The sequence below is a fragment of the Chelmon rostratus genome, chromosome 13, assembly GCF_017976325.1.
Source record: "Chelmon rostratus isolate fCheRos1 chromosome 13, fCheRos1.pri, whole genome shotgun sequence".
Classification (NCBI taxonomy): Eukaryota; Metazoa; Chordata; class Actinopteri; order Chaetodontiformes; family Chaetodontidae; genus Chelmon; species Chelmon rostratus.
Window position 1 is genome coordinate 10,544,782 of NC_055670.1, and position 26,324 is coordinate 10,571,105.

At 41.5% G+C, this 26,324-nt stretch overlaps 3 protein-coding genes across 3 annotated transcripts; 2 read left to right on the plus strand and 1 right to left on the minus strand.

The window, feature by feature from the left end:
• Nucleotides 1-522: 522 nt before the first annotated feature.
• On the plus strand, nucleotides 523-7,299 carry pdzk1 (PDZ domain containing 1). The gene is made up of 7 exons (XM_041950340.1): nucleotides 523-750; nucleotides 1,248-1,461; nucleotides 4,798-5,130; nucleotides 5,239-5,435; nucleotides 5,540-5,764; nucleotides 5,841-6,164; nucleotides 7,255-7,299. The coding sequence occupies exons 1-7, from the start codon at nucleotides 544-546 to the stop codon at nucleotides 7,297-7,299; spliced, it is 1,545 nt and encodes a 514-aa protein (XP_041806274.1). The 5' UTR covers nucleotides 523-543.
• si:ch73-390b10.2 (Golgi pH regulator) lies at nucleotides 7,237-14,595 on the minus strand. The gene is made up of 14 exons (XM_041950339.1): nucleotides 14,366-14,595; nucleotides 12,949-13,008; nucleotides 12,660-12,763; nucleotides 12,474-12,580; nucleotides 12,247-12,348; nucleotides 11,981-12,101; nucleotides 11,766-11,846; nucleotides 11,569-11,678; nucleotides 11,355-11,443; nucleotides 9,484-9,576; nucleotides 9,225-9,320; nucleotides 8,826-8,915; nucleotides 8,655-8,720; nucleotides 7,237-8,569 (listed from the first exon to the last, which is right to left on the minus strand). The coding sequence occupies exons 1-14, from the start codon at nucleotides 14,405-14,407 to the stop codon at nucleotides 8,363-8,365; spliced, it is 1,368 nt and encodes a 455-aa protein (XP_041806273.1). The 5' UTR covers nucleotides 14,408-14,595; the 3' UTR covers nucleotides 7,237-8,362.
• Nucleotides 14,596-15,789: 1,194 nt separating this feature from the next.
• zgc:113337 (uncharacterized protein LOC503741 homolog) lies at nucleotides 15,790-25,732 on the plus strand. Its single transcript, XM_041951311.1, has 7 exons — nucleotides 15,790-15,854; nucleotides 16,449-16,514; nucleotides 16,652-16,972; nucleotides 18,196-18,525; nucleotides 21,577-21,861; nucleotides 22,741-22,842; nucleotides 24,133-25,732. Exons 2-7 carry the CDS (start codon nucleotides 16,457-16,459, stop codon nucleotides 24,138-24,140), a joined length of 1,104 nt encoding a protein of 367 aa, XP_041807245.1. The 5' UTR covers nucleotides 15,790-15,854; nucleotides 16,449-16,456; the 3' UTR covers nucleotides 24,141-25,732.
• The last annotated feature ends 592 nt before the right edge of the window (nucleotides 25,733-26,324 follow it).

Genomic DNA, 26,324 nt, shown 5'->3' on the forward strand with positions numbered 1-26,324 from the left:
ACGTAACAGTCTAATGAGAGGGTTACAGTGGCATTCAAAGTCCAGGCTGTCGTCACCACAGTCAGCTGTACCTGCTTTTAACCATTAACTGCCCCTAGAGCACCAGCATGGAAGATTAACTTTTAATGTGAAGATACGAGCACTGCTATGGCTCCTTCAAGTCCAGGGTTATCTGTTATTAAATAACTATGTTTAAAGGGAGGTTTAAAGGTTAAAAATAAATCCAATAACTGCAGCAACTCCTTTACATTAACAAATTGAATATAACACTTGGTCTGTGTCTCTTTTTTATCTTTGGATATCAGAGCCTTGTGATAGGCGTCTCTAGTCTGCATCACATATGTTAGGAGAATTTTCTGCATCATTACATTACTTTAGCAATGGATATGGACTATTTTAGTTATACTTGGAGAAAAATGCATTGACTATAGACATGAAATTGTGTTCACTTCTATTACAAACGCCCTAGGACCACATTTCATTAAGGTCATTTTGAGATAGAATTTGTGTTAATGTTATCAAGCCTCTTGTCCACTGCAGGACATGGCCGGGCACAACACGAGGGTGATTTCACTGACCAAGAAGCCGGGTCAGACCTTTGGCTTCTACTTGAGAATGGAGCATGGTGAGGAGGGTCACCTGATCCGCTGCCTGGAAATGGGAGGTCCAGCTGAACTGGCTGGCATGAAAGATGGAGATCGCATCTTGCGGGTCAATGGAACATTTGTTGATGAGCTGCCCCATTCTGAGGTGATGTGGAAACACTGCAGTGCTTTAATCAAATCAATAGCAACTCCTGGACTGATATGGAGCCCCGGGAATGACTAAATGTACTGTAGTAAAAGGTTATCAAACAAGTTGATAATATAACTCAATACATTAATAAATAACTCTGTTGGTTAAATAAAGAATTAAATTGAGTTCAACAGGAAATATAAAGCAGTTCCTGGCACACATTTAATCATTTATATATTCAATATTATCCCCATGCAACCTTTCCCCATTTTAAATTTCTGACTGTAAATATATAAAACATTTATTTATCATCTAATTGTAGTGAAAGAATAAGTATAACGCTCTTTCTTTCTTGTTACACTTGTTAAATATCCAACTAGCAGTATTATGTAATGGTGCATCATGCGTTGTGTTATATTTTTGACTTGTCTGATAACTTCTTACCACAGTTTGTCAGTTTTGGTAGTCTGGTGGCAACCCTCTGCTTTGTGCTGTGTGCTCCCCCGGCACAGGTGGTGGACATCGTGAGAAACAGCGGCGCTTCCGTCACGTTCCACATCATGGATGAAGCTTCCTACAAACAAGACAAAGCACAGGGAGCAAACCTGTCCGGCCCTCAGAGCAAACCAGTAGCCAACGGCGTGACCAAAGAAGTTCCAAAACCCAAACTCTGCTACCTGGTTAAGTCCGGCGCAAGCTATGGGTTTTCCCTCTGCTCAGTCAAAGGTGAGCCGAGCATGCAGGAATCGCAATTTAGGAAAACTCATAAAAAACACAAATAAGCACAAATAACAACATACAAATAAACCTGTTTAATGCATCTACCTGGTGAAGCTAAAAATAAAAGAACATTGAATGCTGAGATTTATAAACTTAAATTTACTGAACTTGAAGCATAAAAATATTTTCCATCACTTTCTAATACGGCATCCTTTATAAAGGATTTATAGATAACTACTGGGTTGATTAATGGCTAAACATTTTCCATTTTTTTTATAGATCAGCAACAAGTCGTTAGTAACATTAACTTTAGGTTTGCCAGATTGTGAAAATCTCTCATTAGTTAGTTTATATCCTCCTCCAGAATTAAACTTTCTTTGTCTTAATACATTTATGCCTTTAACTCATCAGGAAGAGTTTTGCTGACCTCCGACAGTTCAAATCCTGCTGCAGTGATGTACAATGATTCTGTGGTCATGTAGGTTTTAACTGATGAATTTGGTATATTCAACATTAATGTTTCCTTGATTTTGTGGTAATTATTTAAGTAAAATTCAAATAAAAATGTCTTGAACAAAACCAACGTATTTTGGATTAATCAAATATAGGCTTTCTGTTTATGCAATTCTAAACTGAGAGAAAATTGAATGAATCCAACTTAATTGAATCTGTCAACTTTTAATTGAAAAGCACTTCCTGTTAACCGCGCTTTTTGAATTCGGCAGGCAAAACATGCAGATGGGGAGTTACCCTCCTCCACTTTACTCATCTATGTTATCTGGTTAACTGTGGTAAGTAAACTTATTTTGTCTGTACTGGGATGGTGAAGTCAATACATATCTATGGTGCATGCTGAATTATAATACAACATGAGCAGAGCATAGAAACCCCGAGAGAGAGAAACTCAGCAGCAGAAAGCTGGCTTCTGTTAGCTAGCTATGTTAACTATGTTAATATAGGTTAGTATTGTGATAGTGTTTCGCTTCCAAAATGGAAACGTTCGTATTGCTGATAAAAGCACAAGCTTTTACTTTGAAAGATGTCGGTTAGTATTTCCGATATGGTGTTGCCCATGTTGCGTTTGTGTCATTCATATGCATGTACTTATTAAATCCTGCCGATAATCATGTTGGGGTTTGTGTTGCGATCAGACACTTATCGCGCTAAGTATAGTGAGCTTTTATTTCCAAACGCTACTTGCTGCACTTCCGTTTGTGTTGGACCGTTTACCACGCAGGTAACGTTATCACTTATCTCTGTTCTTTCGCTGTTTTGTCATAAACGTTAAGTTACCTCGAAAACCCATTAAGTCAGTGTTACGTTTTAGATCTTCAATTTTATTAAGGTTTACTGTTACTTTTAATTCTTAATCTCCCGCCAGCCGCGAGAATCGAATCAGGTCGGCGAGCTAACATGACGGTTGCGTCAAATTCTTCTGACAATATGTGAGGAGCAATGTGGTACCATTCGTTTTCTGTCCAGCATATGCAGGGTTGATAGTTTAAAAGTTTAGCGAACTTCGTGTGGTGGGTGTGTGTGTGTGTGTGTGTGGTGGGGGTGGGGTAGGGGGCGCGTCAGGACATGCTGCAAGCATTAAACCTGATGTGATCTGTTTGTTTGTTCTACCTTTGCATAAAACTCAGTAAACATTTAGTCAATCACTTATTATATTATAGTAATTATGTGTTCAAGTGTACATCAATTAGGTTTTGCAATTCATTTAAAATATGAAATATTTAAAAAGCTTTAAATAAAGTTAAATTAACAAGGTTTGTTTTTGGAGAAACTCTCACATCTAGAATTTAGGCCATAATTGTTTAAAATTTAATTTCTTGCTAGACTGGATGTCATCAGTGTACATATATGTTGACAATAAAGGGATGCAAATACTGATATACCAACCAGCCCTACAATACACCATATGCATGTGATTGATACATGAATGGTTTTTATTTTATCTGCAATTAAACAGAAAGGCACATTTTGTAATTAACATGACTGCGTTTCTCTTATGTGCCCCCAGATGAGATGGCAGTGTAAAACCTGTGGATACAGAGCAATGACAAGAGGTGATCTTCTGACCCATTAGGGGCTACAGCACAGGACATTGTCGGTATGTCGGCATCGGTACCTTGTCTTGTCCATGATGGGACAGTGTAGCCATGCCCTAACGTTTCTTAGTTCTTCTCGACAGGTACTCTGGCAACTGTACTCATTTTTGTTTTCACAAGATAGTGTTCAAGGTCAGCATTTGTAAAAGTTTGCAATGAAATGCTATAACTTTTATAATAAAAAATGTTAATTTTGGCAAGCATTTAATGTGTGTTCTGTTAATTTCTGAGTTTTATTTCCTCTGTATGGTACCCACTGTAATCTCACCCTAAAATGTAGATCATGAGATAAACACAATATATCTAAGTAAGAATAATATTTCGATTTAATTAAATCCACTGAGTAAATTCAAATAAATTAACTGATTAAGATATATCATTATTACTCAATTACATGGTACTTGTATGTAGAATTAAATTATGTTTTATTAGTACTTTTTGCTAATTTAGACATTTCTCTTTTTGATATATACTCAATATACTCAAATTAAATGGTTAACTCCAAAGGGTCTCATTTAATTAAAATTTACTCAATTACAAATCTGATTATGTTTAATTAATAATATTGCGTGCAATCTGTTGCCTCAATTTTATTGAGTAAATATGGTATATCTTTCTTAACAGTGTACAGGTGTACTCCAGGACCTTGTGACATCAGTAGTGGGTGTGGTTACAGGTGCAGAGGCAGTGAAGCACAGCTTTACATCGTTAAGTTAATCAACTACTCCGCCGATTTAGCATTGTGCTCAAAACAGCGGACTCATCTCGTTCTTTTTTAATTACACACATTCTCACTTGTCAAACCCTGGTGCTTACATTACATTACATTACATACCACAATGCAATTCGACTGCCAACACATCACTGGGAGATTCTAATGTGTTGCACTAGTAGCGGCTAATGTAGCCCCGAGCTGTTAGCATCAAGAAGAGATGAGGAGTAGGCTACAGTGGTTTGGTAAGATCACTTCTTTCCTGCTCCACAACCCAGATTTTTAACCAGACCCCGACGACGCCGACTTAATTGACACAGCCAAAGGCATTTACACAACCTGGCAACCAAAAGATGTTCTTATTACTGACTGATGATGCTTTATAAAGGATGCATTATTATAAAGTAGTACTATATATATATTTAGCACACTGAAGAGAACAGTCTCTGCATTCTCAGCCAAATTATGTCTATCTTTGAAGATTTCTGCTTATTTTCTTCCTTTTATAACATCCTCTAGGTCAGAAGGGCTTGTTCATGAAACAGGTGATCCCAGGAGGCGTGGCAGACAGGGGCGGGGTCAGAGTCAATGACCGCGTGCTGGAGATCAACGGGGAGAACATAGAGGGCTCCACTCATGATGAAGTAGTGGCCAAGACCTCGCAGGCTGGCAGCAGCATAATGTTCCTGTTGGTTGATAAGGAAACCGACGAGTACTACCAGAACAAGGGTACTGGGATCGGCGCATGGTTAGCTACAACCAAGTACCTCCCACTCAAGCCTCGCATCATCGACATGACCAAAGGACCTGATGGCTATGGCTTCCTGCTCAAGGAGAAGGTCAAGCAAACAGGCAAGGCAATAATGAACATGTTATTCTTATTACAAATAACTGGTGTTTAAAGCAGATTAAACCCCGGAGAAGGAGTCTGTGTTTTGACGGTGTGCTCATTAACTGCAGGCCACTTCATCAGGGATGTAGACAGAGGCAGCCCAGCAGAAAGAGCAGGTGTGAAGGAAATGGACAGAGTGGTGGCTGTCGACGGCAAGGAGGTGGACAGTTGCAGCCATGAGCAGGTGGTGGACAGGATCAGGCAGAGTGGCAACAAATGCTGCCTCCTAGTGGTGGACAAAGAAACGGACCAAATGTATAAGCAGGTGAGCCAATGTGCCGCTGTCCAGTAGTGTAGAGTGGATGAAGAAATGGCTATACTCTTAATTTACGACTGTAATGTATAATGCGACTGTTGTGTCCTTCACAGGGGAAACTGTCTCCTATCATTTTCTATGACGATAAGAAAGATTCCAACTCACCACCCAGTTACACAGAGGCCATCAATTTACCTGCTCCTGTCCGACCATCCACACCTGTTCAGGAGAGAGAGGAGGAGCTCATGCCTAAACTGTGTAAGATGGAGAAGACCTCAGCGGGCTTTGGCTTTCACCTGAACGGCATCCAGGGGGTGTTTGGACAGTGCATCAAGCAGGTAAGGATGACTAGCAATGCCTGCCATCTAATCACTACTGTTTCAAATCAAGGGGGTAAGACACACTTTGTTTCAGGTGGTGAAGGGTGGAGCAGCTGACAGGGCGGGTCTGGAGGACAACGACGTTTTGGTGGAGGTGAATGGAGTAAATGTGGAGAAGAGAAGCCACGAGGATGTGGTGGAAATGATCAGCAGCAGCGGCAGCTTTCTGGAGTTGCTTGTGGCTAAAAAGAGCGTCTATGACAAGCTCACAGCTCAAGGAGTGACCATCACACGCAAGCTCCTCAAGGAGATGTCTTATGTTGAGGTCCACTCTGCGGACACTCCGGAGACCAAGATGGAGGAGAAACATCAGGAGGAGGCCAGACCCGAAACCCCCACTGAGCCAGCGAGAGAGAGGGTGAGTGCTCCTTTTGAACGTTCGCCAGTAACATTTAAAGGATAACTTTCGTTTTTTACAACCTGGACCTTATTTGTAGCATTAAATACGCCTATTTACTCACCCAGACAACTTTGGTGGCATTTGGAGTCATTTTGAAGAAATTAGCCCAAGAGGAGCGGCGCTTATATCTGTATAATGCGAGTACTCGAGGCATCGCTTTGGTTCACACTGAAATATCTCAACAGCAGTCGGATGGATTGTGATGACATTTTGTACAAAGATTCATGGTCCCCAAACAATGAATCTGAATGATGTTGGTGATCCCTTGAATTTTCCTCTAGCGCCACCATGAGGCTGGCATTTGGTGGCTTTGAGTGAAATATCAACACCTGTTGGATGGATTGCTGTAGCGACATTTATGTCCTTCTCAGGATGCATTGGAACAACTTTGTTGATCCCAAGTTGTTCAGCGCCATCAACAGGCCATGATTTTAATTTGTTAACCCCAGCTGTACCAGAGGCGGTTCAGAAAGGAGACGATGCACGCAAAGAGCCATTTCCTGTATCTGCGGGCGTCGCCACTGACCCGCCCCTTTCTGAGCCACTCCCAACGGGAGGCGTGAATTTGAGCACAGATTAAGATTAAGCTATCAGATAAAAACACAGGAAAATCTCGTGTTTTTGTTTTTCACAACCCCATCTGCTTTCGTCCACCAACACAACGCTCACACTTCCAACATTTCTGACCACGCCCACCATGTCATCCCATTGGCACACCTTGTATCAGGTCATAATCTGATATAGAAAACAAACACTTAACAAACACAATAAGCTAAGATGGTGAACATCGACATTATATCTGAAAAACATCAGTATCTTAGCACTGTCAAATTAGCATTTAGCTTTAAGTGCTGCTGTGCTGTCTCACAGAACCACTAGCATGGCTGTAGACTTGTTCATTGATGGCCATGTACTTGCTGCAGCTTTTCTAAGGGCCAGAATCAGTGCATGTGTCACGTCATTCACCGTTTATCTTTTCATCTAAAAGGTGACATACAAAAATCGTTCAATGTCTTAAATAACAGTGATTTTATTTTCTGTCTTCTAGACCTCATCATCTTCATCTGAAGACAGTATCGATGAGAGGCTCTAAGAAGCCACCTGAAGAGCCGCTTCTACTTCTAATCTACTGTTGATCCATTTTTTTTTTTAACAATCAGATCTAAGGGATTCACACATCCAACTAATATTACAGGAGACAAAGAGATGGAGGGGAAAAAAACAAAACAAAACAAGGACAGTAAAGACTGTTGAAATTCACTGTCAATGTCACAATCATAGGAGAATATTTTCATGTATAAAAGGGCTGAGAATAAAACATGCTCCTAAATATGTTTGTCTTCTTTTGGTGCAAAGAGTAGATCTACTCGTAAGTGAGCCTGTGCAATGATCAGAGTAATGTCTTTCCCAAACCTGAGATGACCAATGTTACCAAGATAACTACAGCCAACAGAAGTTAAGCTAACACTATTAATGTTGCCAATAAATACACAGTTCATGTTTTTTCTCTATGAAAAGTCTGCTGCCTTTATTTAATGTTCTAATAATTAAAATGTGTTGTTTCCACTTATGAAATATGTGAATGATATTTTCCATTAACAAATAAATGAACACATACTATGTGAATTAAGCTTACTTTATGGGTATTTGTTTTTGTTCCCAATTCAATGACAGATTTTGTTGAAAATAACAGGTGCTCCAGGACGGACATCATCAGCGATGGCGTGATCTTTCCTTTATATAGTCCATTTTACACTTCGGTGAAAGCGAAGCAGGGATGTGTTGTGAATCGTACAGCTCCAGTGTGTTGAGACAAAAGCAAGTAAGGATGGTGTTGGCCAAAAAATAGAAAATTTAAGAGCACAGAGAAGAGAGTGTTTGCATTTGTGAGTAAACCTAAATCCTAATAGTACTGTTTGTTACGTAAATACTTTAATTCAAGAGAGTCCACTTTCAAAGTTGTTTTCTCATGTGCCCCAATAGTTCCCCATCACTTGCATCCAACAATTAGTCATTCCTGATTCAGGAACAGGCAGTCCATATAATTATGTCTCATATAAAAAAAAAAAAATTGACTTCTGGATATCCGTAAGTTCCAGATTCAAATTCACCCCAGGGCTCAAGAGTCACATCCAGGTGGGAAGAGATGTAGGAAATCACAGCGCCATGTGTTTCTCTGGTGCCTGCTTGTGGGCGAGATACAGGAACAGGATGCTGGAAAGGGCGCTGACCAGGAAGATGACGTCAAACCAGCGGTGGTAGAAGTTGAACTGCAGCTCTCCCAGAACTTCTGTCACAATGGAGCGATACTCCAGCGGCATGCTCATACGCATCAGCAGCACAGATGATACAAAATACATCCCCTGACACACACAGAGAGAGAAAGTTTTTGCTTTATCTGTCGTTTGTAGGCTGTTTTATAAGACAACTATAAAGCAGCACACTCACCATGATCTGAGCGAGGACAAGCACGATGACATTGGAGGACTTGCTGCTTGATATTGCATAGAAAAACTAAAAATGAAGAAGCATTCAATCTTTGGTTAAACCGACAAACCATTCAAAAAAACACATCTCTGATCTATGACCATTTCAACATGTGTCATGTGGCAGTTTTACCTTAGTGAGGGTGATGAGTAAGCCACGAATGGATGTAACGATGATTATTCCCACCAAGATGAAAGAGATGTGTTGGGACCAAAACTTTACCTGAGAAAGAGAGCAAAAGCATATGAAACGCAATGAAAAGAGTACGGACTGAGGATCCCAACTCTCAATCTGCAGTCATTATTTATTCATTTACATTAAAACGTAATGTCGTCTCCTGTGAGTGTGAGCTATGAGAACTCAATCAAATAATTGTCCACGTGGGAAAAGATCAAAAGCAATCACGAGCAGGTTCACTGCTGAGAAAGCAGGCAGAGAGATGATAATGGGCCGGGAATAATCTTTACAGGAGACGACATGACATGTGGCTATTTCTGCAGGTGTGTGCATGGGCATGCGTGTGTGTCTTACATCAAACTGGATGCCGAGGTAGTTCACTGTAATTTCAATGCCCCTTGTCACTGGATCCGTCTTTCCAACTCGATCAAACACAATGTTTATAGTGGCCTGTGATAGAAAGAAGAGGTATTTTTAAAATAAAGCAAAGAACTTTTTTTAAAGTATATCACACAACAATATGTGATTATGTAACTGGGCCATAGCACTAACAGTATCTATGGGTCAGTGTTAGGGAAAGACACAATGCCAGAAGAGGACTGTGACTTCTCACCATGAAGATTTTCCAAACACAATAGATGGAAAAGAAGTAGCCCAGGAAGTTGAAGTATTTCCCCTGGAATGTCTTTGAGTACTCAATTCGCTCCTAAGATAAGGAAAGGTGGTGGTAAATAATTAGCAAAACATTTACTGCATGTAGGCAAAAGAGGTAACTTGACTGTAGTGTGTGTCTGTTAGGCAGTGTTTGAGTCTGGTGATCCAGGTGTCAGAAACTCCTGATTTCACTTACATACTGTCATCGGGCACAGATTTGGGTGAAAACATAGATCTAAATGATCCAGGTAGCTGAGAAAGGACATTTTTATGTGATCTGCATGAAGCATGCGATTAGCCAAGAGCTACAGCATGAGGCAAGACAGCATGTTATCAAAAATTTATAAACACTATAGAGACTGTTTTATTTTATTTTATGAGGTTATGTGAGGTAATACTGCATATGCTGGTATATACTGTCAATAAACCTTATCTAAATTATAGTTGGGAAAATTCATGTACATGTACATATAAACAGAATTTGATAAGTCTCATGTTGCAGTTGTTTGAATGTAGACATATGCATGGAAGATTCTGTGTTTAGGTATTAGATTAGTATTAGAACCACAGAGTGCTAGCTCAGTTTAGGCGGGTTTGGTGTGGTGGCAACTTAACCATAACAACTTCATAAACAGGTCTAAATCTAAAGGCAGCTGTAAGGTCGGAATCTGGAGAAATTGCTCAACATCACTCACCTCTGTCAGAAAGTGAGGAATTAAGTGGACACATGTCAGTTACGTGCCCTTCACGTCCCCTCCATGATGTATACTTTTACTCTTTGACTAGCTCAGGCATCCTTCAGCAGCAATGACCAAACAGCCTGCTGTAATAATCAACTTTTGCGGTGGGGGCAAACACACACTGACATGATGGGAAACACAAACAGGCATCCAGGTGATGAAGCTCCAAACTGATAACATTCGGCAAGTGAGCATTTATTTGGCAGATGTGCCTTTGCTGAAAGATAATCAGGAGGGACAGACAGTCCTTGATAGTTAAAGAGACCTCAGCTTAGCCTTCAAGGAGTCATAAATTGCTATCACCTAATCAAATGAAGATATAAACAAATGTTAATATACACTTAAACCTACAATAAACAGTTGTGAGCACAGCACTGTCTTCGTCTTTCAAGCTGATGTAGTGAGATCGTTGGCAGTTAGTTTCCTATTTACACACACAGCAGTTACGGAGCAACATCAGCATTCATTCGGAGTTATATTTGTGTCCACTTGACAAAGTCAACCATTCACACTCTTTTAGCTCTGCTTTGGTCTCTACCGACTCTTGAGGGACACATGTGGCTCCTCAGCTGCTAAATGCTCCACTACGGTCACCAGCTAGTTGCTAACTGTGCCTGTCTGCGCAGGTAGTGTACAGTGGGTTTTTAGAACTTCTCTGGAGACAGCTGCCTGATGGGTCCTAAAACGACCTATGAGAGCAGTGAGAGTGAATCGAAACAGTGAAGTAGCAACCAGGCCATGACCTGAAACTCACTACAGCCGGGGAGAGCTGCATATTCAGGTGATAATCACTATGAGCTTTCTGTTTGGTTTTGGAAGGTAAAGCTAAATGGAGTAGTTAGAACAGGCTACACTTAACTAGCCAGAAGATTAGTGTTGCGAACTTGCCGATTACTGATTTCTCATAAATAAACTAAGCTGTCAACATCATAAGCTAAGAATGTTTACTTCTCCCCACTTCATTCAAGATTATAGCCTGCATGCTCCTCAAAGTTTTTGTTTTTAATTCACTCAGTCTTTTCAAGTCTCTCCATAGTTAAGTAGAACATGTGGGCGTGTGTGTGTGCTTATGTGCATGCACGTGTGTTACCTTGGTGGCTTGCAGGTCCACAGTCTCAAGAAAGAGCTGTCGACTCAGCTCCTCTAGAGCGTCGACTTCCTGCTGGATCAGAGAGAGGTCTGGAGGACAGAAGTCAAGGCTGACATCTACCACAAATACTGCAGATGATTAGTACACATTTGTCCGGAAACAGCTAAAAATGACGCCCTTTCAAAGTCGTACTCAATATAAGTATGAAGGATACTTTCGCTGCCTGTTTGTGTGGACGTCACACTCTTGATCATTCCCCAGAATCCTGTCTGCTTGTTCTGGTCTTCCCCGCGCTGATACATCTGCCTCCGTGTCATGGCAATTCTACACACACAGAACAAATTATAGTGGCCCAATAATTTGTTTAATTCCTTTTGTTAAAAACAAAATAAATCCTTTTTTGTTTCTCACCGTTTCTTCTTGCTGACAATCATGTCCATAGTCTGGAGCAGCCGTCTCTCCAGAGCAAGAATGTCACTGTCTGTTACATTTCTGTCAGAAATAGCAAAGCAGGAAGCGTCACAGCAATGGTAGCACATGTCACGCAAACAAGGACGCGATTCAAGAACATACTTTCTGATGCAGGCGCAGATTACCAGGCTGCGTGACACGACTGCTGAGCTTACCTGAGGAAATAGGACATGTACGTGTAGGGACAGTTGACCGCACCAAACCCGGACAACAGAGCCATGAGCGTGACTCCGATCACTCCAACACGACTGATTAGCTGCTCAATGGACAGGATGCCTGAACAAAAGACGACAACAGACTGAAAACGGCCACATCATTGTTTCTGTGGCCTTTCAATACCTCTTTGCAGATAAAGAACCCTCACAGAAAAAAGGCCTCCACAGTCATAAACTAGGCATGAAGCATAACGATGCAAAAATACCATGTTTTGGACTCAGGATGGGGAATGGGTCTCCCAACTTCCAGAAGAAATACATGAAGGTAAACCACACCATGCAAGCGAAGAGAAGCCTCTGTCTCTGCACTACACACAAACACAAACAACACAACAGCTTTCTGTGACACGATGTGTGAAATAACATCTGTCAAGCAGCATCATCAATTTGAAGTTACAGTGTTTTATTTTCAGGACTCGGCTAATGCACTCACACAGGCGTATGTTGCTGACAACAAAGTAACCGATGTAGAAAGGCACCACAAAGATTAGAACCAGTAATATCACGTACAGATTCAGCTTCCAGTGGAAATACCTGGAACTGTGGCAAAGACAGGAGGGTTAAAATTCTTCATCTGCAGTAAGTAACAGCAGTTATAGTCCACAGAAAATGTACTTACCTACTACTTAAGGCACCCAGAATCTCAAAGATGATGAGCTCAAACATGGTACATGAAAAAGCAAATGTGACAGAGAAAACCACCTGGACAATATACTGTCGCACCTGTCGACAAACACAAAAACAGTGAAGACTGTTAGCACAGGTGACTTCCAGGGATTGATGTAGGGTTACAGCATTATTTGCGATGACTTGTTTTTCTGATTGAATCATTATTTCGTCTGGGCCAGTAGTCACCACATCCATCTGAGTGGTCATTCATAATTAAATGCTTCGCAATAACACCGTACCTCATAATCTTTGAACAGCTGCCGCATAAAGAACAGCCAGCCAAATCCAAAGAACAGCACCTGTGTTGGATTAAATGGGCATTATTTGGAGGAAGAAGAGAAGCCTCAAGGGTATGAATGAAGATTTGCAGTTTTTACCACAAACATTTTCATAGGAGACATTTTGACAGGTTACAGTCAGAAAACCACAGGTGTATATAATAAAATGAATGAATATATAGCAGCATCAGTGTTTAAGTCCTGGTGTTATTCATGCTAGCTCACTGTCACGGCTCACTGGCACACTTGAATACAAGAAAAGCATCACTTATGTTATTAATAAGCACCAGTGTTTTTCCTACTGTGCCAACTTCAAATGTTTGGTGTGAAAAAGGCCTGTTGGTTACACACATTTCTCAGTGCTGACATGTTTTTAAAAAACCCTTCACACACACTTCTCTTTACCAACTTGCAGCTCAGCACAACAGTTAATCCCACATCTAAAATACACCAATGAGTACTCTGAACATATCCCAGCATTATTCCATTCTGCCATTAGGAAAAAGAGCGTTACAACAGTTATCACCATTTTTGCATGATTCAACATTACCTCTGCACTGTATGGAATATGCTACCATATGGACATGTATCAGAAATGCTGCAATTAATAGGTAGGTGTTTTTTTGTTTTGTTTGTTTGTTTGTTTGTTGGTAGTTTTGCTTTTTGTGTCTGTAAACCTGTTTAAATACATTGCATTCATGTACATGATAGCTACAAAGCTACCAAATGAACAGTGATGCTAGTAGACCCCTATATTCAATTTAGCCGCACATTCTCATCCACAGCACACCTACAGTATGTCCATTCTTGAAATCCACTAGAAATCAGTCTGGTTGGCTCTTTTTGACGTGTGTTTATTCACGTGTAGAGCTAAATATAATAGAAAACTGCTGTTTCGTGCATAAACGAAATCATTACTAAATTGTATGTAAACATGTGCTGAATGAACTGCAAACACAGAGTTGCTGGTGGTTGAGTTTGAGTAAAAAAACAACAACATGGATTTTGGAAGGTGCGGTCAATTATTACATTTTGTGTCAAGGCAATACGAAGTAATTCACAGTTTAATTCACATATACACGGCTTTTGTGCCGACTGTGTGAAGAGTTTTTGAAAAAAATGGCCTCATTATTGAGGAATGGGTGTAATCAACTGTCAGAATGGTAACGTGTTTCAATACGTCTTCTGCCCTTTCAGCTTCGATAGAAGACGTATTAAAACTTCGACAGGACGCACAAGAACAGGAAAGCTGTAGGTCTCTGAACTGCGTAGGTAACATTTAGTATACCGTTAGCTTACAATATGCTCTGGAAATCCTCTTTCAGTGAAAAAATACACGTTACAATTTGTACAACTTTACCAACTCATCATTAGCTACCTGCGAGGTGAACATGATGACTGAGTCCACCAGAAACGACATGATGGTGTCTGTAAAACAGCCTTTAGTCCGCAAAAAACCGACTGCACAGATGTAGCAGGGCGGCGGACAGTTTCAATTCATGCTGATATGGAAAAACAATCAGGCTTTAAATGTTTGTTATGTTCCTAATGAGCTCATTTTAGGCGCAGTTGTTGTTCAGCTGTCAAGTTTCAACGGTTTCCCATGTAGGTGCGTCACCAAGATGAGTCCGACAAACACACTTCCGTCGCAAAAGAGTGATGTCACGTCTCACAAAAATACAAAAGTAAATCACAATATTCATAGGTTTCAAAATATTGTGGAACATCAATCAATTTTTTTTTAATTCATAGTAAATCGTGAACTTGGTTACTTTATTTAACGCTATGACGATCTTTATGGCGTCGTGGTAGTTATCATGTTTACCAGCAGAGGGCGACATGCAACTGCTGTCGTTGCTGCTGCTACTTGTCACCACCACCAAGAACAGCACTGCTACCACTGTCACTACTTGTACTGCTACAGCTACTACTTTTTGACTTTTACTTTCATGTCATAAAATGTAAAGTAGCTGTATTTATGGAAAAAGTACTCTTCAGACAAGTGTAATGCCATTTTACTGAGAAACACTCTGATGCTTTGATATACAGTTGCACTGCAGTGGGGATACAGGGAGACATGTCACCCAACAATTCCATTTAGCTCTTGGAGAGGACCCTACATGTTTTATAGTTTGGAGGTTTTGAGTCATTCTGTGTGTCCTCTGTGTTAATGCTTTATCACTAATTTCACTGAAATGTTACTACAAAAACATTTGTCTAGTATTCTGATATGCATTTTTTGTTTCACACATTTCTTGATTTTATTAGAGAGTGATATATGTTTTTCCTCTAGACAATCAAAGCAAAGCTAAAAATGAGAGCTGTGAGGCTCAGTGCTTTGAATTAACAATTTTAACCAACTTAAAACTTAAACTTAAAACTGAAACTTAATTTCCTCCTGTGGTGTATATTTCACTTCATACTGCAGCATGAGTATTACGTATTACTAACCTTTGCAAATGATGTGCAGGGGAAGGACGAGAAGGCTGCATCCACAGAAGAACAGCAGCTTTTAAGAGAGCAGAAACAGAAATCGTGGAATCAAAGTGCTGGCTGAAATCTGCCAGATAGTAATACACACCAATTGACACTAGATGGCGCTATATGTGCAGCCCTGTGCTGCGGCTGTGCCTGCGCTCCAGACCTCATCCACATGCTGTCAAGTGCGGTTTGGCGCTGCCGGCGGCTGGTGTTCATTGTGCTGGTGCTGCGCAGAACAGAAAACACTCGGATGAGTGAAAATAGTTTCTCGCTCGTTCTGGAGTGATGTTTCAAAGGACTGCTGGGGCATAAGGACGGGCGAGATGCTGCAGAGGTAGAACACCCTCAGCTGTTGGCTTTTAACTTGTGCATTAGGACAAGTATAGGTGAGTGTCTCAGTCTCGTGGATGTGTAATTTATATTATAGAAAAGAGGGAATACAAAATATATGACAAAAAATTTAAGACCTCTTGATTAACCACAGGCCTTGAGTAACATTTTCTGCTTTAATCCCAAGCTGTTACATGTATCATTGCTGTAAATCTTTGGCGTGTAGTTGGCTTGAATAACTTTATTATTATATTTTTTTTTTCTGAAGTTCACTGAAAGTATTAGTATTTGACTTGAATTCAATCTAGACACTGTTTAGTCAGTGATGTGGGAGAAAACATCGGTTCAGATGTTTTGATGCTCTCTGATAACTTAGAGACCTACTGATATTTGATCTGTAGATCTTTGCACAGTAGCACTGGAGGAAATTATGCATTGCATTCCCCTGTATAGTTGAAATGTGTTGGACAGCATCTAACGGGAGCTGAACTGGCTCCGGGAGTCAAGATGAATTACCTTTACGTCTGTGTCACAGTTGGATCTGAGGTTGAATTATAGGAGAGCTGGAGTTTGTGTTGGGCTGACTATGATAACTTGACAATTTTTCCACATCTCAGTACCGCTCTTCCTCCTCCCTGTTAAATGAGCAGTGAAGAAGATGATGAGGAAAAGTCTGCAGGTGTGTTTACTCCTACTGATGGTGGCGAGACTGCAGGGTGAGTGTGCTGTGTAGACAGATGGAAAATCTCAAATCAAGAACTCACACCAAATTATAATGTGTGTTTTTGTTTGTTTGTTTGTTTGTTTGTTTGTTTGTTTGTTTGTTTGTTTTAACATTGGCTGGATGTTTCAGGAAGGGTAACAGCACCAGAGCGTTTGGAAGCTCCGGTGCAGAAGCCCTTCACGCTGACTTGCAGTGTTTCGAGGGAGCGAGGTGAGTCTCTGAGGCAGGTGCGTTGGCTAGATGTCCAGAACCAGACCCTGCTGACCTACCAGCCCGGACAAAAAGACAGCGTGAGCGGACAGCAGCACGTGGAGCTCGCCCCCTCCCCAAAGGACACCTCGGCCATCACCATCCGCAGGGTGGGCTTCCGTGACGAAGGATGCTACACCTGCATCTTTGATATGCATCCGTCCGGTTCGAAGCAGGGACAGACCTGCCTCACCGTTACCGGTGAGTAAGGCCATTAAGAACAGCAGCTTTGATCCCATGAGACACGTTTTTAACAATTTAGACCCCGAGACTCCATAGCACCGCTCTGGTCAGCGTCATGCAGTGTGATGTACACATATATTCAGTTTTAATGGACAGTGACCCCTCATTTCCTGTCATCTTTCTACTGCTGACTCTCACAAAGGCATAAGATTTAAAGATATAGTAAATTCATATTTGCTCTACAGCCTTATAAACTGATTTTTGATGTAAACATTCACCTGTAAGAACACATCTATCTGGACAAAGGGATTGCCACGTCCTGTAATGACACGCTGGCCTGCGAGAGAGCTAGAAGGCAGCAGGAGAGCAAAAACAACAAAGATGTGGGTATCTGACATGATGTTGAACCCTGGCAGGAGAGATTTAGGCGAGAAATGAGTTTTTTATCCAGGAAGGGACCCCGCTGTTGTGACACAGCGGTGGGAGAAGCCTCCACTTCAGACCATGGCTTCATATTGCATTAGCACAAAGTTGGCAGAAGGGGAAGAACAGAGAAAAACAGCCATTATTCTGCTAACCTTAGAGCCACACCAGTTAAATGGCCTAAATGACCTGCTTTTGCTGGTTCATGCATTTGAAGCGGTTCCGTTAAACCAACTTTAAATGAGCTGAATCTGTTTTATTACTGTTAGTATTTGATTTTATTGTCATAATTGCCGCCGATTATGCATTTGCAGCCATTTTTCCAAAAGTTTGTTGACGCCTCTCTAGTTCTTTCTATCTTCTGCTCGTAATTACGGTTTCAACAAAATGTGGTGAATATAACTGATCTTGGATGCCTGCCCCTTGCCCCCGCCCGTTAGGACTAAACAAAACCATTTCTCCAGTAGACTCCAGGGACAGCTACTCCTCCCTGCAACCTGAATATTAATCTGCTGTGGGGATTTACTGAAAATATGCGAGCACAGACGTCCGTAACCTCTGAACACTAGTTGAAGAGCCTGTTGAGGCTCAGCCAGTCATGTTAATAAAGAGCTGTGGAGCAGTGGGAGAAGGAAGGGCTTACGTTTCTAACCAGAAACAGCTGTTGCAGATTCCAGTGACTGGTTTCTGTTTGGGTGCTTCATATTTCTGAATATTAGTATTGCCTTGTTTTTCACCCTCTCTCCCTTCCTTTTCTTTTTCTTATCTTTTCTACTTGTTGTTCTTTCACCGGACGGTGGGCCCCTTTTTCCTCCCAGCGCAAGTCACTGTCGACAGCAACAAGACGGCAGTGGGCGGCAAGAGGGCCTCCCTCTCGTGCTCGTACGGCTTGCCTGAGAAGGTGCAGCAGATCACATGGACACACACCTCTGTGCAAGGACACGCCACGGAGGTGGCCTCCTTTGCAAAGCGCAGTGACCCCATGATAGAGCCACCGTACCAGGGGAGAGTCTGGCTAAGCGCCTCCCTGTCCGACAGCCAGCTCACCATCCAGCCTGTCGCCATCCAGGACGAGGGCTGCTACACCTGCCTGTACGCCACACATCCTGAAGGGCAGAAGAGCTCCACGGTTTGCCTCTCCACCTATGGTAAACATCTTTTTTTTCCCAACCAGCCATTATTGCTGAGTATTTTATGCTACATTGTAGTATGGCCCACACAGAAACAAAACGGGTGAGGAAGATGTGAGCTCCACCTGGGAGGAGGAGGTTACTGGACAATATATATATACATTTGTGTTTACTTGAGCATCATGAGGCCATTAGGCTGGACTAAAGGATGAGTTAATATTTTTTCAAGACTACACACTTACAGCACAATACAATACAATACTCCTATGCCCAACGGTATGCTGTAAGCGTTACTCATCAGTGTAATCATTCCTCCTGTTCATACTTGCTGTAAAGGTTTTTCTGACGGTGTTTTCTGGTGTTTTGTGCATGTGAACTCCCAGGACATGTCCCCCTGCCATGGATCAGTAAGGAAACACTCTGTGGAAACAGAAAGAGAGAACGAAAAAGACTGCATCTTAGGAAGACCCACACCTGATTTGGCTAACTCAGACTACTAAAGAATAATTTTAGTGTTAGTTTTTGAGTTATCCTTTAATGAAGTGTTGTGTACCCTAGGTGAAATGTCCAGGAGGAGAGTCTTAGTCTGGAGACCATGAATGTCTGGACCAGATTACACACCAAATTTCATCCATCAAACTGACATATTTAACGCCAGACCAAAGCTTTGAACTAGCAGACTGACCCATGCTTCCATCCCAAGAGCCAGGCTGCAAAAATTGCAAAAAAGATCCGACAGTCAGGGCAGAGAAATGTGTAGTATCTGTTGCCAATTCTGTTGTTCTGTTGCTACGGTTTCGTATTTCCTTTTGAAAAATAAGTATGAGTTGATCAGATGCACGTTTCTACAGGTCTGTGTCTGTTAGTGAAAATGTGGTACAGTAGATGTGGGAGCTGGGAAGACTGGAATAATGAAGGTTATCCAGGTACCCCTGGGATTTAGACAGGAATGTTGAGCTTTTCTTCCTGATTGTAGCTGCTGCATGTTTTCATGATACAGCAAAGGCCGAGCTGCCGGCCGGTTTGTGAACACGCGAACACAGAGCAGTGTGTCCATGTAAAGAATGGAGCGTTCGAAAGAATGATGGAGGCAGGGAGTGAGGTCCTGATGCATGACTGTGTCAGTGTTTGCAGCAGACAGTGATTCTCTCTGTGCTTTGTCCCGCTCTCTTTTTGCTCATTTGCTTTGCCGCTTTTCTCCCGCTCCCTTTCTCTCACACTTATCTCAACCAACAGATGTGCTTTTGTTTGAAATCGAACTGTACAGTACAGTAGGTGTTTCGAGCAGTGAGGCACAATTAGCATTCATGTTTTTTTTCTTGCTGTTTTTTGCTGCCCCCCCATCCCGCTCTGGATGATGTGATGCCCCCTCCGTTACTCCCACTCTTACACTCAGTGATAGCTAAAGCACAAGAATGATGTCACAACATGATTAAAAAAAAAAAAAAAACGTCATAAAAAATTCTTAAAAATCAAATCACAAACAATAAAAAATAATAACAATGTATAAAATGACAAAGCAAAAGCAGCCGTTTATAGTGATGAACCTACACAATCTGCAGCTCCCCTCAGCTTTACACAGCATTATAGTGAGTGTCAGCTCATCGTTTAGCTGTCCGGCCCCACAGCTGGTTTGGTTCACTCTCATAGCATCGTTTTGGACCACAGCAGTCAGCGTCTGTCAGTGAAAAAACAATTAAAGCACACTGTGTGCTAGCCATGCAGCACCAACCAGTAGGCAGACACTGTTAGCAACTAGCTGGTGAACGTAGTGGCCCATGTAGCAGCTAGACAGCCTGATATTTCCCTCAGAAGTTGGTGGAGACCATAAATGGAGCAAACAGAAAGCAATCACTGGACTTGTGTTCATCAGGTGGACACAAACACGACTCCACATGAATGATAATGTTGCCCTCTGTCTGCTGGATGTGTAAATAAGCAGCTGTTTGCTAAGTTTGCCGTGTCAGCGTCGTGTTTCCACTGCACCAAGTCGTCCAAGAATCACTTGTTGCTGGTTAAAGTATAAATAGGTCATGCAACAGTGTGAAAGTACTCCTTTTCAACTAAAAGTCCTGCATTCAAACTGTAACTTGAGGTACATATAATCAAGAAGTATCAAAAGTGAAACTACTCATCATGCAGAAAAAATGTAGTGTCTTTCTGTGCTGTTCTGTTATAAAAATGCATTTTATTTTATGAGCTCATCATGTAAACTAACAACAACAGCAAGTGCAAATTAAATCATTTCTTTGGTGGGAGTTGCTTTGTTTAATGCCTTTGTTCATGTATTTTAAAAGCATTATCTATTTGAAGTTAACATTCACAGTAACATTTGTTTGACATTAACGTTAAATTGCGTTCCAGAGTAAAAATAAAAGTTGTTAATACCTTCACATTTATATGACCTTTATATTACATCACTGTAGAACGTGGTGTTAGAAATCTGGCATAAAGCTGTGAGCATGCTGCAGGGAAACTGTGGGCATTACAAAACAAGTTTTTCCTGTTGTGGTTTTGACGCAACCCAAAATCTGATCCAATCCAGACCGATAGTGGGTGAAGTTCACCACCTCGAACGCCGAGAAGACGCTCAAACTATGAGGGCCAAATATCTGTGGCTAAACGTGTTCTCGCCAACAAAAACGTTCTCGCTTCCAGTGTATTACATTCCTCACTCAGCCCCGAGAACAGACAATTGAAAACAGCCAGAGATTTACTTATGGATCTTAAGTGTGCAGGAATTCACATACCTTAGCTGATCCAAAGGCTTCAAGGTCATTCCCAGGTACCGTCGGCACAATTTACCCAAAGATGCTTTGAAAATACACAAACACAATCTGAATTTTGGACAGTTTTTGGATTAAAATGCTTCATGTGCCTGTCTTCCCACAGCGTACTGTTCATATGGGATAGTTTCCAGCGCTTGTGCATTTGACACACAGCACAAGAGGACAAGAGAAGAAGAAAGAATTAATTAATAACCTGTCCCAAATACAAGCCTGTATGTGTGTAAATATGTTCCAGTACTTTGTGAAGTTCCTTCTAGCTTTTTCTGTTTATGCCTCCCAGTGCTGCCCAAACCTCAGGTGAGCTACAAGACTACCTCTCCAGGTGTGATCGAAGCCAACTGCACCTCAGTGTCGCGCCCCCCAGCAGAGATCGTGTGGAACGTGGAGAGGGATAACCGCACCATGGGCCCCCCTGTGACGACACAGCTCCCGCAGGGCGACGGGACCACCCTGGTCATCAGCACGCTGACTGTCCAATCAGGGCTGCTGAAAGACGTGTCCGTCAAATGCTTGGTGCACCACAAAGGGCTCGAGTCACCAATTGCTGTATCCATGAACACGAAAAGTGAGTGGGTGTCAGTTAACTCCTCTTTTTTTTCACATTTTTCATATTTTTTAATGCCTGGCATGCACCGGAAGTATTTCATGTCGTCATTACTTAAGATGTTTTTGTAGCGAGCAAGGCTAACACGAAGAAAAGTAAGGAAAGCAGCAGAGATCAGTGGAGACTAAACTTTTAAGGATGCTGGATCAAAAATCAGCTCTCAGTAACTTAAATTTAACTGAGCAACATTTCAGTCTGAGATCTTCCGGCAATGTCAAACAAACATCACAAAGTGTAGAGCGTGATATATTACATTTTACTCAATCTGTGTCATGTATGAGATTCAATATGTTCTTGTGTGATATTTATATATATTATTTGCATAGAGGCATGTACTGCATAATCCATTTTTGCTCTGATTGGCCCAGTCTGAGAACCACATGGGTGATGTTTATATCTGTGTTGCACGTTCATTTAACAATGTCAGTTGAAGATGTCTGTTAGACCAGCATGTTGAAGCAGATTTCCTGGGAGCCATCAGGACAGTGGAGCATTTCCTGTTTAACACATTTTGTTTCAGTGAAACAAAAATTCTGTACTAGTTTGAATGCAGTTGCTGATGGTCAGTATGTGAATGTGCTTGTGTGTGTGTGTGATCATCATGGCTTCAGTTTGCTGATGATCTCTGGCTGACCTTCGTTTCATGGGTCAGGAGTGCACACATTGGAGAAATCAGACTGTAACACTATGAAGTAAAATCTAATCAGCGACGGTACATAAAAGAGAAGCAGTGTCCAGGCTAAAACCCAGACGCAAATATTTAATCCTGGCCTCTGCGAGGGCAGGACTTGCACACTGCAGTTTATTGTTTTTAAACGTGTCTGTCTTCCTCCGTCTCAGTTGGGACGGCTCTCACCATCCTGATCTCAGTCACTACCGTGGCAGCCCTGTTGGTCATGTCCCTCTGCTTCTGCCTCTGGAAGTGTTTCTTGCGCAAAGAAGGTGAGTGTGGCTCACCGTATATTTTCACGTTTGTCAGTGCCAAGGTTCATGTCAAGACTTGAGAATTAAGCGTCATACTCCTGCCCACCTGATGCCTGCACACCCTTCAGACCATTTAGACACAGATGTACAGACGCAGAGTGGGGAGAGAATTCTCCATTTCTGAAATGTGGTGAATCTATGTTGAAATCAGTGGAACAGCTCTTACAGAGTCCTTATTGTTGGCCCCCGCCCACACCTCCCTCACCTACATTCATAGACAAGGAGGAGGAGAACAAGGGAGAAATTTAATAAACTGTACCTCAACCGCTCCTTTTGCAAATGTGAAATGAGTGCCCGCCAACTGATATCCAAAGAACGTGAACATTTCCCACTTCGTTTTTTGCTGCCTGCACTCCGTCTGCACTTTATCCGCATGTTTGAAGCGTAGCGCTAGCGGTGCGTCGTGTATTGCACAGAATGAGGATGAGAGCTCAAGACGTGACACCTGAGACAGGATCTGGAGTGATGAGGTCTGGTGCACACAGCCATTATTATTAGTTTTTAGGATTTTTTTTATTATGTTTATTAGGTCGTTTTCAATCATGTTTCCTGTGATGACTTTATGTATATTTACATCTGCTGTAGCAGTATGATATTAGCTGGACACAAGCCATGCTCAGAACCTGCACATTCAATGAGAGCTATTAGCTATAAGACAATTTACAATAAATGTCTTCTTTCTTGCTTTAATGTTACAATGCAAATGTTAGTTACAAATAATAAGACTGAAGATAAAGTTATGTCTGCCCAGTATTACTTAAACATATTGCTTTCACAGTAGCTACAGTACTGCTACTCTCTCATTATTAAAGGAAGTGATGCTCCTCTCACCGAGACACTCTGCTCTCTTCCCATTCGCTCCTCACGTGTGAGGTCTGCAGCTGGACCCTTCTCTCACTGCCTCTTCTGACTCTGAAGAACTGCTCCTAATTAAACCCTATACACTATATAAGTGTGTGACCAGACCTGATGACTCCAGACCATGTATCTTACAAGCTCAGACAGTGTATCTGTCAAAGTCCAGAGACTTCTTTATAACCCTATAGGTGAAACACCATGTTTGCTTTCACCAGTAAGTATGTAGCTCCTCGATGTGCAGCTCGGCTTCAGGTTTGTCGTGCTGTCATAGCTGCATCAAGTCAGAATTTAAACTTTTTCATTACGAGAAAACGCTGACCCTTTTAAAAATGTTAGAATGCTTTCTTCCACTTTGTGTCATCCTCTCTCTCTTGTTGCATGTCTTTTCAGCTGATTAATCTTCCAGATGAGACCAGGAGCTGAAAAAAAGAGGCAGAATTGTTTCCCTGCATCATCATCATCCTGGTACAAAGGGAAGATGTTCTGACACACCTCAATAGGATGTCAAAAACAATCCTATGTATGAGCGCGGACTGTACGACGACATTCACCTCTGCTCTTCTGCCTCTGCACATAATCTCCAGACTGTCCTCACAGGGAGTGAACAAGAACTGTAATTGATTGAGACGATGGCCACACATTCCACAACACGCAGCAGAGTCACTGTACGGCAAATTAAAGTACAGTGACTTTTCTGTTACAGCACATTGCATGTCTTAAAAGTACTCTCCTCTGTTTATCCCTCTATTTTTCCTGGTCCTTCAAGGATACATCTAGAGATGTTCTATTTTTCTTAATCAACCAATCCCATGAAAAGCCTCAGCCACGATGAATAGATTTCAGCTATTTCAGCTTCGTGTGCGTAGCTGAGACCTGATACATCTTATTTCTCTGTGCCATGGAGCACCATTGTTGTCCTGTATTTTATTTGAAGCCAATCCCATATACACTGTCCCGCCTCCATAAATATTCACAAGCACACCAAAGGTGTATTAATCCGCTGCTGAAAATAGTCCCCAACAAACTTCTGTTTGGGCAACATTTGCTAAAACCTACAGTGCCCAGCTGGTTTAGGAAATTATTTAGCCTTTTGAATGATGATGAAATTATTTACATGGGATTTTTTGACAATGGGAAAAAATATAGAATATCATCAGCTTTATCCTTTAAATAAGGAAGTAAGGAGCTGGGTGGGGTCAAGGATATTCTTCATTAGTTCGACTACAAGGGCTGCATACTTATGCCTTGTTTGTGTAATATCTATTGCAAACTTTTCTACATGTTTCTGATTGAGTGTGTTGTGTGTGTGTGAAATAGAGAGTGTGTGTGTGTGCATGTGCATATAGGTTGATAGGTTCCATGCTCAGATAGCTTGAGTCAGTTCCCTTAGGAAGCAACGCTGAAACCTTTCTGGTGCCCCCGAGAGGAATGTGTGTGTTGCTGCCTGTCTGCGTGGCAGAGTCAGGTGAGTTCATGTGAGGATGAGTGATCAGGTTAGACTGTGGTTTGATTGTGGTTTAATGTCCAGAGGAGCCTTTGAGTGTTTTTGAAAACTCCGTGCCTGCTCAGTTCTACATTCCTCTGGATCAAAGTGCCTACAATATAAGGCTAGGAGGGTTTTGGCATATATCATGTTTACATGTGTCCAGGAGCATTTAAACACTCAAGATTCATGCTGAAATAATCAACAAAATGACATGCAGGTTGTCAGATGTCAAGCTTAGTGCTTCAATCTGGAAAATCTAGTTCCTCACCATTAAGGAGAGTTATAATAGGCAGCATTCCTCTGTCTGCAAAGTTTCACTACATGCATACGACACTTATTACGAGCTCAGAGCTTCAGTAGAATAACTCTGAAATGTGTTTTCAGAACAGTTTCTTAAATGAATGCAAATGTAGCATAGCATCCAGCCCAGAACAGAGCAACTGTAGTCCCGTGAAAGACGTAGAATATGAAACGATGCATTTTGACCAACTATGTAAGGTTGATTTATTAAACAACAACAAACAGAAAAATAAAAATGCTAAAAATATCTGAGTTTCTGAATCTTCATCAATTTGAAATCTTTCAGTGCCACATTTTCAGCTTTTGCAGCTCAGATTTTTACATCTCAGAAAAAAAAAACACATGAAATTCCTTTCTGGTGTGCCAAACCTGGCTTCCAGATGCTCATTTTTATGTCCTTTTTCATCTCAAGCCAGGCGGGATATGTTGGACCTCACAGAGCAGAAAAAGCACCAACATGTTGTGCGCACACACTCACACACAAGCCGGCAGTCCATGCAAATTCTGTTGTGCTGTATTCATAAGCTCTGGGATAACATACAGTATTTATTAGTTCTGTTAGATGTTTGTGTATTTAATTCAGCACATATACACACATATATGTGTGAGTGTGTGTACGGGATATATAACATCATATAATAACATCACATTACACTTGGAATTTATATCAGGCAGCTTGGTTGAAGGATGTGTAGCTACAACAGGCAATGACCTCCATCAGCTACCAATATAATTTCCTTGATTATTGAAAATAAAACATCCACTCAGTGGTATTTTAAAAAATATTTCTCAGATT

Coding starts and splice junctions, on each gene's coding strand:
- pdzk1 (XM_041950340.1), top strand. CDS start 544: ATGGCCGGGCACAACACGAGGGTGATTTCACTGACCAAGAAGCCGGGT. Junction 751..1,247: donor ATGAGCTGCCCCATTCTGAG/GTGATGTGGAAA, acceptor CCCCCGGCACAG/GTGGTGGACATCGTGAGAAA. Junction 5,131..5,238: donor GGAGAAGGTCAAGCAAACAG/GCAAGGCAATAA, acceptor CATTAACTGCAG/GCCACTTCATCAGGGATGTA.
- si:ch73-390b10.2 (XM_041950339.1), bottom strand. CDS start 14,407: ATGTCGTTTCTGGTGGACTCAGTCATCATGTTCACCTCGCAG. Junction 13,009..14,365: donor TCATCATGTTCACCTCGCAG/GTAGCTAATGAT, acceptor AATCCAACACAG/GTGCTGTTCTTTGGATTTGG. Junction 11,679..11,765: donor ATTGTCAGCAAGAAGAAACG/GTGAGAAACAAA, acceptor CTGTGTGTGTAG/AATTGCCATGACACGGAGGC.
- zgc:113337 (XM_041951311.1), top strand. CDS start 16,457: ATGATGAGGAAAAGTCTGCAGGTGTGTTTACTCCTACTGATGGTGGCG. Junction 16,515..16,651: donor GATGGTGGCGAGACTGCAGG/GTGAGTGTGCTG, acceptor TGGATGTTTCAG/GAAGGGTAACAGCACCAGAG. Junction 18,526..21,576: donor GGTTTGCCTCTCCACCTATG/GTAAACATCTTT, acceptor TATGCCTCCCAG/TGCTGCCCAAACCTCAGGTG.